General features: G+C 37.1%; 1 protein-coding gene across 2 annotated transcripts in view; it reads left to right on the forward strand.

Annotated features, from left to right (window-relative positions):
- Positions 1 to 3,965: 3,965 nt before the first annotated feature.
- Positions 3,966 to 15,631, forward strand: part of LOC139978001 (G-protein coupled receptor moody-like) — a 22,102-nt gene continuing 10,436 nt past the window's right edge. Inside the window, exon 1 of one of the 2 annotated variants that reach the window (XM_071987903.1) lies at positions 3,966 to 5,658. In XM_071987903.1, the coding sequence (XP_071844004.1) occupies positions 4,883 to 5,658 (776 nt within the window). In that variant the 5' untranslated portion in view covers positions 3,966 to 4,882. Of the gene's footprint in view, positions 5,659 to 9,676; positions 11,380 to 15,631 lie in introns of those variants that run through there. The other variant, XM_071987902.1, reaches the window with a different exon arrangement.

Genomic DNA, 15,631 nt, shown 5'->3' on the forward strand with positions numbered 1-15,631 from the left:
AGCAAGTACAATAGACTGGCCAAAGATAGGATAAATAAGCTAGGACCCTACAAGGTCTTGCAACAAACAATTCCAAATTTAATGAGAGAAATATTCGAAGAATAAGTTTACTTCAAATTGAAGTTTTGGCACTAACTGAAAACAAGAAAAACGTCGTATCTATATATGACCAAGATGTAATGATGATTGTTACGACCATTATGATTTTGAAAAGTTACTCCCACCATTGACGTACTGACCACGAGAATGTAACTTGGCAAAATTCAATAAGCTAAAAGGTCAAACTGAAGTTTATTTTTCCATGGGTCCAAAAATTGAAATGAATCCTGCATGATGACGGGCCTGATAATTATCCCGCGGTTGATGAAACACATTCATCCCGAAATTGTTCTTAAAATGACCTTTAATATGCCAGGGCTCATATGAGGACCCATTTGGTACTGATGAGATCAATTTCATTTTCAGTTTTGACATTAGTTCCTCAAATGCACCCCCCCCTCCCCCAAAGACAATAGGAAACATAACCCTTTAAAGTCTACAAGTAAGATGTTAACAATGTTGACAAATTTGCCAAGGATAGATGGTGAAAGACCGTTTTTTGTTTGGTTTACTTAAAAAAAACAATGGATTAATTTTATTAATTTAAATTCCGAGGAGCATTCCAGATCTTAGGCATATTGTTAAGCTCCAAAACTGGATGGAACAGGCAATGAAAGATTACTGGTGCTCAATTCCATCTTTTCACTAATTTCTCAGTTTCACTGTTTGCACATCAGAACCAACAAATCTGCCTAAAGCCATTCTATAACATCTCCATCGGTTACCCTGCCATGGCATTCATTGCCACGGCTCAGTCATTCAACTTAATTGTTAAGCGCAAGTAAATAATACACATCTTATTAAACATAAGAGTCGAAGGATGGAGTTTTACTTCGTATCGTTATAAGCGCTTTTACAAGGAACTCAACTATCAAACAAGTAACCCAAGACCACATTGCGGGTATAATCTAGTGTAGTATCTTGAATAGCATTGACAAGTTTTGAGATTATGGAACAATATGAAATGAAGGCGTGGTTTGCATATTTGAGACTACAAAACTACATAGTATCTGATGAACTAAGATGTGGAAAGATTGTACCTTCTTGGTTCTTAGTATGAGTTACATACTGTACTGAGATAGATTGGTTAAAGAATTACAATAATAACCTTTACCCTCCTTATATACAAATTGGAAAACATAAAACAAAATGGCATGCAATATGCAGTTACACTATTAACAAAATGGTAGATCAGCATTGAAAATAGAAAAAAAACATAAATAATATGAGACAACTTTTGGAGGCTGCAAATCACAACATTGGCTGCTTGCTCTTGGAGAACGACACGATATCATTGTTTTTGTATCAGTAAAATACCCCATTGGCATATTGAGGAGTATCTAGTCTGAAAACTTTTTTTCACCAGTTGAGAGTTTACAAACCTTATGAATAGTCAATGAGACTAAACGCAGTTAAGCCCTTTCTAAAGTCTGCAGTGACGAGGAAATGATAATCTATAACCCGGCACTTTGTAATATAATCTCACATACTAGAAAGAGCCATAAGTTATTTGATCTTGTTATCAAGCCATACCACAAAGTCAAACCCTTCTCCAATACTAAACGTGTACAGAAGATTACGTTTTTAAGGGTAGAGGAGAAAGCATGTCGGTACCATGCATGGAAGGTGTGGACGATTTGAAAAAAAATCATGATAACATAAACATATATGTATTACAATGGTAGAATTTGGGGAAACCTGTCAAATTCCAAAAAGACCATCACTGTATAATTCGAATGCAACGGTATGTTTAAAACCTATGATGATGATGATCTTAGCGGATATATTATGACGTAAAGCATTGGATGGTGATTTTAAGAACATATACGACAATAATGATGATTTTAGCTGACATATTATGATGCAATGCATTGAATGGTGGTTGTAAGAACATATGCAATGATGATGATGATGATGATCTTAGCGGATATCTTATGATGTAAAGCATTGAATGGTGATTGTAATAACATATACGACAAAAATGATGATTTTAGAGGACATATTATGATGCAAAGCAATGAATGGTGGTTGTAAGAACACATGCAATGATGATGATCTTAGCGGATATGTAACGATGCAAAGCATTGAATGGTGATTGTAAGAACATATACTATGATGATGATATTAGCGGATATCTTATGATGCAAAGCATTGAATGGTGATTGTAAGAACATATACGATGATGATGATGATCTTATCGGACATTTTATGATGCAAGCATTGATAGGTGCACAAGAACATATATGATGATGATGATGATTATCTTACCGGATAACTTATGATGCAAAGCATTGATAGGTGATTATATAAGAACATCTACGATGATGATGATCTTAGGGGATATGTTATGATGCAAAGCAGTGAATGGTGATAGTATAATAACATAAACGACGACGATGAAGATATTAGCGGACATATAATGATGCAAAGTATCGAATTGTGATTGTAAGAACAAATACTAGGATGACTTAAAACACTAAACTAATATAGTTTATCAAAGGTTACGTAACTGTTAGGCAAATCTATCTTCGTGAGGAAGAACTGAATATAAATAATAAGCAAACTTAAAGGGGGAAAAAGGCAATCCAATAAATATTGTTATTAAATTAGATAACGGATTCAGTCTGTTCTATGGAGTTTGGAGTTAGTAATACCCTGTTCTATCCATGCCGTATCGAAGTTTAGAAAGCGACGAGTGCAGTGTGTAATTAACTGCATCCTTTCTGATTCAAGACCTACAGTCCGAGGACAGTAACGACGAGTTGCAAAAAAGTTAACATATCTTCGTATTTTTAATGATATCTTTGAGCGTATCATACGAATCTTCCATGGTGGTACATCTCTAGTCATTCTATCTCTGCTATACGGCCATAGAATGAGTAGACGTGTACAGAGGGTACTGGTATATGAACTGGACATTCCTTCTCTATTGGCTTACGGGGAAACCGACAGCTAGCCGGCCTCTACATTACCACGACCTTTGAATTTCCACACTTCAGAGACTTTAACTGCATAGCTATAGTATACATATTTTCTTAAACTCAACCTTTGACTGCAATTGTGTCTTAGTATAAGCCTACATCAAATACTATGATTTTTTATTGTTTCAAAGTCAAATATCACACCAGAGTGCCCTTAAAGCGATATCGCGTTGACAGATTATGCGGCACTTATATATGTAAAAATATTTGACACTGTTAGTTGAAAACACCAATATTTTAACTCTTAAATGTTTATATTTATATTTATATCTATATATTTATTTATTTATTGGATGTAAATATATATATATATATATATATATATATATATATATATATATATATATATATATATATATATTTATTGGATGTATAAATAGATATATAGGGACCTAAGACACCATAGCAGCAAATGTTCTTCAAAGGCTTGTTCAATAATTTCGTTATTGTGCTACTCTGAAAAGTAACAAGCTATGACTGCGTCATTATCGGGATTCTACAATTCCATGTGTTTGAACTATCTCTGCATATTTATTGATGGAAATAAAAACAACCAATGAAAACGAAACTAACTAATGTCAGTTGGGTTTAAATAAGCTGGATGTGTTTTTTTTACAGGAAGGTATATCGTCACAATAAAAGGTGTATATACTTTCACCTATCATACAGGTCTATGAAAGCTATATAACGGCATTAACGTTTGATTCAACCAGCACTTTTTTTTTCAATAAAATGGAGGACGTAGTATTTAATTGAAAACGTTAAGCAGATATACTAACACAATTTACAGGTAGGACATCGTACGCATTAATCGTTTTTACGAGATGAGAAACTTCCTGGTCTCATACCTTGTTATATATATATATATAATTGATCTTTCAATCTCAGAGAAATTTAACAAGATTTAATTACAGCATAAATTCGTCAGACATGATACGGATTGATGAATGGGAGGAGACATTACACTATTAAAAAAGGCTTAAGTCAATATTAGTCTATTCTGTTGAGATTGACCTCTGTACTCCATTAGCTGTACGTTGCTTGTTTGCGTTGAAATATTGTCTTAAAGAAACGTCTGCTAAGAGACAGGCGTTATATATTATAGCTTATAACTTTGTTCTCTGAGAGAGAAAACAAAAAGCAGCAAATGAATGGAAGCAGTGAGCGAGGTCCACCATTATATCAACAAAGTAACCTCCAGCTGATATATACTAAAGCCGTGATATAAAAACAAATTGCTGAACTTGATTCATGCAAAGGATAATTAACCATAGATGCCGTTCAATTTGTTTTCTATTGGAATTCTCGTTGAATGCAAAACGAATGAAACCTCTATACCGCGTTACCAGCAATCTGTTAGATATATCTGAGTGAGTATTCGTGCTATTCGCAGTTTGGAAAGTCCCAGAAAAGAAAATCAACACAGCACAGACTGATGTTGCAGTTTTAATGGCATGCATGTTGTCTCAATGAATGAAGTTTTGTGTCGGTTAACTGTTCTGCACCGTAACTTACATTGTTGCACATGACACAGTCGACCGTAATACCTGTAATACCAAATTGTATAAAAGTGATATCGCTATGCTATGTTTTGCTATAGTTTGACGTATTGAGGGAGGCAGAAACGTCTCAGATTGAGCAGAGAACATCGCTATACCCTACCAGAAACATAGTTATGTAAAAGATAAAAACAAAGTTTAATAACTCTCTTTTACTAACAGTCGCGAATGTGTGGAGCCTAGCCGAACTGTGCTCTCGTGTGTAACCTAACGGTATAGTAGATGATATCTGGATGAAACAAAATGGCGGATATGGAAACAACAACGCTTACAACCACGGAGGCACCGTACGAGTTTGACAGCTATGGGCAGCGACTTTTCATAGCTTTTGTGCTAGTTCTGGTGTTTCTCTCTGGTGTATTCGGGAACGGACTCGTGGTTGTTTCCGTTCTTCTCTCTCGACGACTCCGTAATGTTACAAATATATTCGTCGTGAACCTTGCTGTTGCTGACCTTTTAGCATGTACATTTTTACCAGCCACAATTATCGCGCTTTCGAGTCCCCATAGCTGGCCATTCGAGAGCCAGTTGTTCTGTACCTCTGCCTCTATTGTTATTTACGTCACCATTGGTGTCAGCCTATACACCCTAGCATCTATCGCCGTCAATCGATGTGTCCTGATCACACAGTCTGTCGAAAGGTATCAGAGAATTTATGGAAACAAGTCCATCGTGATCGGTATCATCACCTTCCTCTGGGCCTTTCCAGCGGCATTGGTACTGATACCATTCGTAATGGGGATGAACGAACTTGGTTATAACAGTAAATACCATTCGTGTACCGATACTGTTTCTGAAGAACAAGGAGAATCAGCCGAGAAAGTATATGACTTATTGCTGGCGGTAGGGTTATTTCCCGTACCGACCATTTTGTTATTTGTATCTTACTGGAAGATTTACAGCCACGTGCTGTCACATGCTAAGAAACTACAGGCGAATAAAGAAGAATCCGATGCACTGTCGATGTCGATAGATTCCACTAGGCCCACCCCTTATGGAGAAAAGACATACGCAGCAGGGTAAGATTCTGTTAATTCCAAAATGTTTTCTTTAAAAAAGAAAAGAAAAGAAAAGAAAAACCATATAGATATATTTAAAAAAGTTATAGCGTACTCGTATAGCGTAGCTGCATAGTTACGTGTACTTGTTCTCAACCTCAGTAACTGTACTCATCCTCGAAGAACTTTCAATAGTAATGGAAGAATTAATGGAACAGAATGCACCTAGAGCCGTATCCACTCATATTGATAATTATAACAAGTCTGGGATATACAGATTAGATTGACTGCACTTCATATATTACCTAGAGTTGTGATGTAGTACTATAGGAATTAATGGAACAGAATGTACTTAGAGCCTTATCCACTCATACTGATACTTATAACAAGTCTGAGATATACAGATTAGATTGACTGCACTTCATATATTACCTAGAGTTGTGATGTAGTTCTATAGGAATTAATGCAACAAACTGTACTTAGAGCCTTATCTACTCATACTGATACTTTTAACACATCTGATATATATATATATATATATATATATAGATCAGACTGACTGTAGTTCATATATTTCCTAGAGTTGTGATGTAGTACTATAGGACTTAATGCAACAGAATGTACTTAAAGCCTTATCCCTCATACTGATACTTATAACAAGTCTGAGATACATAAATCAGTATGAATGTAGTTCATATTTTATCTAGAGTTGTAATGAGTTATCTCATTCCAAGTTTTTTGTCTCGGGTAATTTATGTTTCTCAAGCATATGAGGAAGACATTTCACAAGTAAGATCTAATATATTATTTAAAGGAGAGTAGGTTAATCGAGTCGTGCACGGCAAACAGTTGTCTGATGATCGAGTCGTGCACGACAAACAGTTGTCTGATGATCGCTCAACGCGTGTAACAACTACTAGTGTTCCACTAGTCTCAACATATATATATATATATATATATATATATATATATATATATATAGAAATAACGGAAATAACCGAAAATAACGGAAATATATATATATATATATATATATATATATATATATATAGAAATAACGGAAAACTGTTAAACAACTATGCTGCATTTAGAGAAAGGCTGGATTCCGTGTGAGATACAATAATGACATTAGGTAAGTAATTGGAAGCAAAACAGCCAATGTTTGCTTTTGGCTGAGCTATCGAGCAAAACTAGCTCTTCTTCCGTGCATGATCAACGAAAGTGACAAGAGGTAGCAGGAAAAACTATTTTATAGAGAATAATATCGGCATGGTTGTGAAGTCAAAGCGACTTACTGATTTCTTCTGGATTTAGCAGAAGTTTTTGAAAATCGGATTATTTCAATCCGTGTCGGATTAGTTTAATCCGATTCCGTCGTAATTGCAAAGGAATTGTTTTGGTTTATCTGGGACGGCAAATGTTTAAACCGATTGGTGCTGTAGTCTTTAGATTTAGTTCCCAAAAATGTTCTTTTCCGTTCCTAGATTTATCTGTCCAAGAATCGGTTTGGTCAATGGCAATAACACGCAAATTCTCAATTGCATGATTTTAGAGATTGAAGTGATTTCCAACCGGTTGAATGAACTTTTTTGTTTTGATCGCTGAAATATTGCAGTAGATGAGGTAAAATGACATTTTTGGATAGGCAGTATATTTTATGCATAATTTAGAATGTGAGTTTGGTTCGGTTGCTTTGAAAGGCCCCAGTCGAATCGACAAGTAAGCACGTTTTGCAATTGTGTGTACAAGGAAATGATCCTGTAGTTTCTGTTTTGTTTTCCCCTAACGGGGTGTCATCCTGAAAGGATGCCCGAACTAGAATATCCCGTAGGTTACTGGGTCTTGTAAAAGCGATGACAGGTAGTTCTGAGAAAACGGATTTCGGGCGTTCGGTGCCTTGAAGTAGGTGAAAATTTTTCTGAATGATATTAGCCAGTGATGGGAGACCAGGGTGGAATTCAGTAACCAATGGTACCCTTTTGGAACTGGTTTGACGAGTGTTGTACGTCAATGTTTCGGTACGGGGTTTGCTTTTAGCTTTTTTGATGGCATTTTCAATAGTACCCCGAAAATACTGTCTTTTTAAGAGGTGATGTGACAGTTCTTTAGTGCAGGAATCAAAATCGACTTCAGAGGAGCAAATGCGTCGAATGCGCAACGCTTGACTTTACGGAATATTTCTGGTACAATGACGTGGATGGCAACTGCTTGGTAAAAGGTAGTTGTGCTTGTTCGTGTGTTTATTGAACAAGTCTGTTTTGAGTGAACCATTTTGTAGGGTCACAATGGTGTCCAGGAAGTGAACGTCATGTCCAGAGATAGAAATTCTTTCTAGAGGTTTCCCATAAAGATGTTGGCAAAAGACGGTGCCAGTTTGGTACTCATTGCGGTGCCATGAATTTGGAAGTAGTGCTTGTTGCCAAATACCAGACTATTGCTGGTCAAGATTAGTTGCATTAATTCGGCCAGTTCTTTCTTCGTGGGGTTTTGCCACGTTTCGATTTGAATGCTTTTGTGCAGGCCAAAATGCCCTCTTCGTTAGGGATATTTGTGTATAACGAAGACACATCCAAGGTAACTAACAGAGTAGATGGGGGAAGATTTTTTATTTCCCCAGTTTTCCAGATTAAATCCGTAGTGCCGTGCACATAGGACGGTAGGGCCGAAACAAGAGGTTGGATGAAAAAGTCCACGCATTTGGATTTTTGTCAGTCGCTGTTCCATTACCCGATATTATGGGCCTCCCGGGATTGCCTTTTTTTGTAAATTTTTGGCAGAAAATAAAAGCGACCAGGTTTTGGGTTGTTTTCAAGGAGGTTTTGGCCTAACTTGCGGTCAATGGAACCGTTAGAGACTATCTTTTGGATGACTCTTTTCACGTTTTGTGTGATTTCTTGAGTAGGATCAGAATCCAGGAGTTTGTAATGTAGGGGGTTGCCGAGTAGTCTTTTGGCTTCCTCTCTGAAGAATTGTTTGCCCATATCGACAATTGCAGAACCCTTGTCGGCTGGCTCGATGACAATGTCATCGCGCTCCGGAGTTCATTGATAGCCTGTCTCTCAGTTTTGTTGAGATTGTCGCGGAAGTCTGGGGCAGAGATCTGTGTTTTTACATCCTCTTCAATTGTCGAAATAAATGATTCAAGCGGCGCACAATGGGCCTTGGGCGGATCCCACGAGTTTTTTGGTTTAAAATTGGAATGCAAGTCGTTGGTTTGTTGCGTGGTGTTATTGCTATTTTCGGCACCAAAAAAATCACGGAGACGTAAGCGTCGATAGAACATATTTAGGTCAAGAGAAAGTTTCTGAGCGTTAACTTGCCGTGGTTTAGGGCAAAAATTTAGACCTTTGGAGGGTAGGTTTGTTTCTCCTACCGGGAGTTGGCACTCAATGGTAACAACTGCACTTTTGGTGGTGTTGCATGCGGTCTGTATCTCTTTGCGACGGAATCTGCGAGACCTGGTTCTTTTTGAGGTTTCAAGTTGGGTTTCACCAGAAGACTTAAATACCTCTAATTGAGTGACAATATCTCTCTTCAATTTGTGAAATTGTCTTGAAGCTAGGGTGTGTGAGAGGTTCAAGCATATTTTGGAAATGGAGTCAAGCTTTCTTTCGAACTCGTTCTTGGGGAGTTCTTTTTGCAGTTTTCTGGTTTTGGATCAATTTGCTGGCTAAGTTCGTGAATGGTTTTGCGGCAAATACTTATTTGCACAGTCATTAATTCAAGCGAAGCATTCTTAAGGAAGCCTTTCCAATTGGCAAAGCTGTCGCTATCAGAAAGTGGTTATCCAGCACGGACCTTGATTTTCAGTCCCTTTGGTACCGTTTTGGTTTTTACGGTATAGACTGTAGTTTTTACGATGTAGTCTGTGTTGGATAGGTGACAACGTCACAATAAAAGGTGCACTTTCACCGATCATACAGGTCTTTGAAAGCTATATAACGTCATAACATTTTATTCAACCAGCACTTTTGTTTTTTCAATGAAATGAAAGACGTAGTATTTTAATTGGAAACGTTAAGCAGGTATAGTAACACAATTTACAGGTAGGATATCGTACGCATTAATCGCTGAGAAACTCCCTGGTCTCAAACCTTGTTATTATTGCACTTTCAATTGGAGCGAAATTTAACAAGTTTTGATTACAACATAAATACGTCAGACATAACACGGGTTGATGAATGGGAGGAGAAATACCACTATGAAAAATATTATTCTATCTCTTGAGATTGGCCTCTGTACTCCATTAGCTGTGCGTTGCGTGTTTGCGTTGAAATATTGTCTTTAAGAAAAGATTGTTAAGAAACACGCGTTATATATTATATCCTATTAACTTTGTTCTCTCAGAGAGAGAGAAAAAACAGCAAATGAACGGAGGCAGTGAGCGAGGTCCACCATTATATCAACAAAGTAACCCCCAGCTGATACTAAAGCCGTGATATAAACAAAATTGCTGAACTTGCTTCATGCAAAGGATAAGTAACCATAGATGCCGTTCGATTTGTTTTCTATTGGAATTCTCGTTGAATGCAAAACGAATCAAACCTCTATACCGCGATACCAGCAAGCTGTTAGATATATCTGAGCGAGTATACGTGCTATTCGCAGTTTGGAAGTTCCCAGAAAAGAAAATCAACACAGCACAGACTGATGTTGCGGTTTTAATGACATGCACAGTAACTTACATTGTTGCACATGACACAGTCGACGGTAGTACCAGTAATACCAAATTGTATAAAAGTTATATCGCTATGCTATGTTTTTCAATAGTTGGACGTATCGAAGGAAGCAGTAACGTCTCAGATTGAGCAGAGAACATCGCTATACCTTACCGTAGTTATGCAAAAGATAATAAAAAAGTCTAGTAACTCTCTTTGACTAACACTCGCGAATGTGTGGAGCCTAACCAAACTGTGCTCTCGTGTGCAACCTAACGGTATAGTAGATGATATCTGGATGAAACAAAATGGCGGATATGGAAACAACAACGCTTACAACCACGGAGGCACCGTACGAGTTTGACAGTTATTGGCAGCGACTTTTCATAGCTTTTGTGCTAGTTCTGGTGTTTCTCTCTGGTGTATTCGGGAACGGACTCGTCATTGTTTCCGTTCTTCTCTCTCGACGACTTCGTAATGTCACAAATATATTCGTCGTGAACCTTGCTGTTGCTGACCTTTTAGCATGTGCATTTGTACCGGCCTCAATTATCTCGCTTTCGAGTCCCCATAGCTGGCCATTCGAGAGCCAGTTGTTCTGTACATCTGCCTCTATTGTTATTTACGTCACCGTTGGTGTCAGCCTATACACCCTAGCATCTATCGCCGTCAATCGATGTGTCCTGATCACACAGTCTGTCGAAAGGTATCAGAGAATTTATGGAAATCAATCCATCGTGATCGGTATCATCATCTTCCTCTGGGCCTTTCCAGCGGCATTGGTACTGATACCATACGTAATGGGGATGAACGAACTTGGTTATAACAGTAAATACCATTCGTGTACCGATACTGTTTCTGAAGAACAAGGAGAATCAGCCGAGAAAGTATATGACTTATTGCTGGCGGTAGGGTTATTTCCCGTACCGACCATTTTGTTATTTGTATCTTACTGGAAGATTTACAGTCACGTGCTGTCACATGCTAAGAAACTACAGGCGAATAAAGAGGAATCCGATGCACTGTCGGTGTCGATAGATTCCACTAGGCCCACCCCTTATGGAGAAAAGACATATGCAGCAGGGTAAGATTCTGTTAATGCCATATTTTACTTTAAAAAAAAGAAGAAAAAAAAAACATATAGAGATATGAAACAAGTTATAGCGTACTCGTATAGAGTACTCGCATAGCTATGTGTACTTGTTCTCAACCTCATGGAATTGTACTTATCCTTGAAGAACTTTCAATAGTAATGTAAGAATTAATGCAACAGAATGTACTTAGAGCCGTATCCACTCATACTGATACTTATAACAAGTCTGATATATATGTAGATCAGACTGACTGTAGTTCATATATTTCCTAGAATTGTGATGTAGTACTGTAAGAACTAATGCAACAGAATGTACTTAGAGCCTTATCCACTCATACTGATACTTATAACAAGTCTGAGATATATATAGATCAGACTGACCGTAGTTCATATATTTCCTAGAGTTGTGATGCAGTACTATAGGAATTAATGCAACAGAATGTACTTAGAGCCTTATCTACTATTATTGATACTTATAACAAGTCTGATATATATATATAGATCAGACTGACTGTAGTTCATATATTACCTAGAGTTGTGATGTAGTAATGTAGGAATTAATGCAACAAACTGTACTTAGAGCCTTATCTACTATTATTGATACTTATAACAAGTCTGATATATATATATAGATCTGACTGACTGTAGTCCATATATTTCCTAGAGTTGTGATGTAGTAATATAGCAAATATTGCAACAGAATGTACTTAGATATTATTTAAAGGAAAATAGGTTAATCGAGTCTTGCACGGCCTCACTACTGGTTTATTGTCAGGGTAAGTAAGACCTATTCGGCATGTGTAATAATCAATCGATTTTTTCCCCGTAAAGTTCCCTTGATAGCTGCAATAACAAATTTCAAGAGACTGGGTCAATTTACTCGCCGGGAATATGGGATAACGAAGAATGAATTCTTACTTTCATATGAACATAGTTGGAAAAAAATGTACTACAAAAAGAGGCCCCGTGATTAAATTTTCTATGTGGCCTGACCCTGATTTCGCACCACCCCCCCCCCCCACTTGTATGGCAGTTACCTTTATACTGACTTATTTGTATTTGGTATTTGGTAACGTCGATTGTTCAGAATCATCACGAGATACTTCCTGTAACAATAAACGCAAGATCGAAAGAGAAATGTATAATAATTTATGATTTCAACGAAAGAAACGTGACCCATTTTAGACATTTTTTGTTGTTGATGGAAGGTCTTTTACTGTGAATGTTTCATAGACTAGAATAATTAGGATGCAGCTATCTAAACTTCATGTACGTATCACGTGATAAGTACCACAACTGAGCCTATCGACATTTAGCGCTGACTCCACGGTCGATCTGTTTCACTGAATATTAATTATATGCATGGAACCCACGCCAATCACAAACCACTGTGATGGGTTCAGTGCTGTGATGGTGGATTCTTCAGGTCTGTTATACAGGAGAAATAATCACCGTTTGAGGAGGAAAGGTCGTAAAACTCTGAAGAAGTGGAGAACTGTGACATGCTAATTACTGTGTGCTAATGAGAAAAGCGCCTTTATAATCATTGTTAAGAAATTCATTGAATTCTCTAATAGACCTCTGCCCACTTCAGTGTGATATATAAATTCCCTATTTGATAAAGTCTGAGTAACTCGTACCGTTATCTGATAACTTCTCCTACCCCCCCCCCCCAATAAATGAGAGAGGCGAGGGAAGCCCGTTCTGCACCTATCATTACTAATACGGAAGCTTTGGTGAACTAAATTTGTAGGCCACACTTTGTCATAAGACAATGTACCGTATGTTGATAACCTGTAGAAAAATCATCTCTCTTTTTGAGAACTGCATTTTGACGAATGCCTTTATTCACGATCGCATATTTGAATGTAATGTTAATTTTTGTTGTAATAATTTATACATGCTAGTGTTACTGGCTGTGGTATGCGTTAATAGTTTCAAAATTATTATAAATATCAACATTAACAGTCTCCTTTTAAGCTGGATAAATTCGTTCGCTTACCAAGCAAAGTAGTGCAAAATTGTCCTTTCCATTTCCCCTCCTTGAGAATGGTCATATTGTAAAGGGCCATTCGATATCACACCCTCTATGTGTGCAAGGATCCTAATTCCATATTAACATATAAAATTCTTCCGAATTGTTGGAAGGATATGTTATCTTAAGTTATACAACCATACACGACTTTCGTGGAACCCAGGTCACAAACCGGGAAGGTGGTACACAGTGTTGCATTTACAAAGTATCACATATGAACTGTGAGTACGTCATTAAGGCAGTTTAAATACCAGCAGAATATGACGTTCTCGGAATTATTAGAAAGATAATCGAAAAGTGACACTACTTCACAGTTGTGGTTTTAACCCTTTAGATATAACGAGTGGAGGGTCGATTTTTCAGGTGTATGATTGCTCACAGTGGCGTAGGAAGGTACTTTTGAGTGGGGGGGGGGGCTGAAGACTGATGGCCGGCATGGGGGAGGGGTCTAAGGGGAGGGGGTGTCCCCCTCCCCTTTTGAATTTTTTTTGCATTTCCAGGGGGCCTCAGATGCAATTTGGTGCAATATAGCACACTTCAACCCACCCACTCCATTTTGTATATAATTTTGCATTTTCACCTGGCCCTAGATGCAATTTGGTGATCCAAATGAGATTTTTTTTCTCATTTGGAAATGAAAAAGGGGTTTTCTGACTTGCGAAGCGGGGGGGGGGGGCGGAATGATACTTCCGCCCCTCCACATTTTTCACTGGGGGGGGGCTGGCGCCCCCAGCCCCCCGGTTCCTACGCCCTTGAAATTTGCTCATCATTCTGCAATGTATCATTTCTCTCTTAAAGTCATAAGGTCTTTCTAAAATTCTTTTCCTCGAAAAAGATTTATGAATTTCAAAAGTTTACATGAACGTATCTACTGAGATTATGGAATATCGAAGCAAATTCTTTATCGTGTAAGGTTGAGTTTGGAGTCGAATTACTAGTTGTTGAACACACAAATATATATATATATATATATATATATATATATATATATATATATATATATATATATATATATATATATATATATATATATTTATTTATTTATTTATACACATACCACCTTCGCCAGTTGTAGATATTTATAATTAGAGCAAACCAGCAAATACTCGAAATAAATTGGATTAAATACGTTTATGAATGAAAAACAAACCTTGCACTCATTTGGGTTTTCCTATCTCCCATATACAGTTTTGTAAAATAAAATGTATTCAAGTCCGTCCAACTCAGAAACAACTTGCTAACGGTTAACGAGGGACGGAAATCTAAAAACAATTTGAATTACTGTTGTTTATCTCAACAGAACTTGACAGTTATGATTGCACAGAGTGTAAGCTCATTATACGTTATGTATTTCGCTCTAATTTTCTTAATTCAATTTAACAGTTAAATTGTATCCATGACTGGTTTGTTACCTATAGGTTCCTAGCAATAAATGGCATAAATCAATAAATCAGCTTTGGGTTTGGATAAACAAAGCGGGCTGGGACGATTTAATGTGGGCTCGGTCAAACTTGCAATGGATGAAATAGGAGTAATAATAAACGGCGTCGATAGGTAATGTTTCATGGTTGGGCGTCAGTATAGGTAGGTTAACTATTCGGCCTGAGTGGGAGTAATAACAAAGGAGGTGTAAAAACATCAATTTAGGCATTAGGTTATTTAGTATATTACAGACAGAGCAATGTCTCTATAAATGACTTTCAATAAATCCAACGTAAACATTAAGACCATTAAACGTCATATAGTTTTAGAAGAAATGTAGATTTATCTGTTCTTATCTGTATATTTGGTAATTTGGGAGCATCTCATATGTCACGTTGTTTTACACTAAGATGTTTTCCGAAAAGTCACAAGAAATTTGTTATCTACTTGTGAAAATTGGTCATCACAATGTTGTCAGTCTAAAGATGGGTTAGGTTAGTGTTGCCTTTGCTTGGGTATACAAAATAACACCAGAAATGATGATAAGTGGTTATAAGCTCAATTGTTATGGCAAACTTTTAGCAATGAGCCATTCCAATCATAAAATTTGTGCATTCAGGGAAGCAAATCTCCCTTCATGAATTTAGCGAACCTATACTGGTTAGTACCCAAATAAGATGTTTCACCATATGAACTTTAAAGACTTACAATTGAGTACTGAATGAAATTGATTTGATCCTACATAGAATACAACATAATAGTTTTAATCACAAAAAGATCAAGATG

The sequence above is a fragment of the Apostichopus japonicus genome, chromosome 12, assembly GCF_037975245.1.
Source record: "Apostichopus japonicus isolate 1M-3 chromosome 12, ASM3797524v1, whole genome shotgun sequence".
NCBI lineage: Eukaryota > Metazoa > Echinodermata > Holothuroidea > Aspidochirotida > Stichopodidae > Apostichopus > Apostichopus japonicus.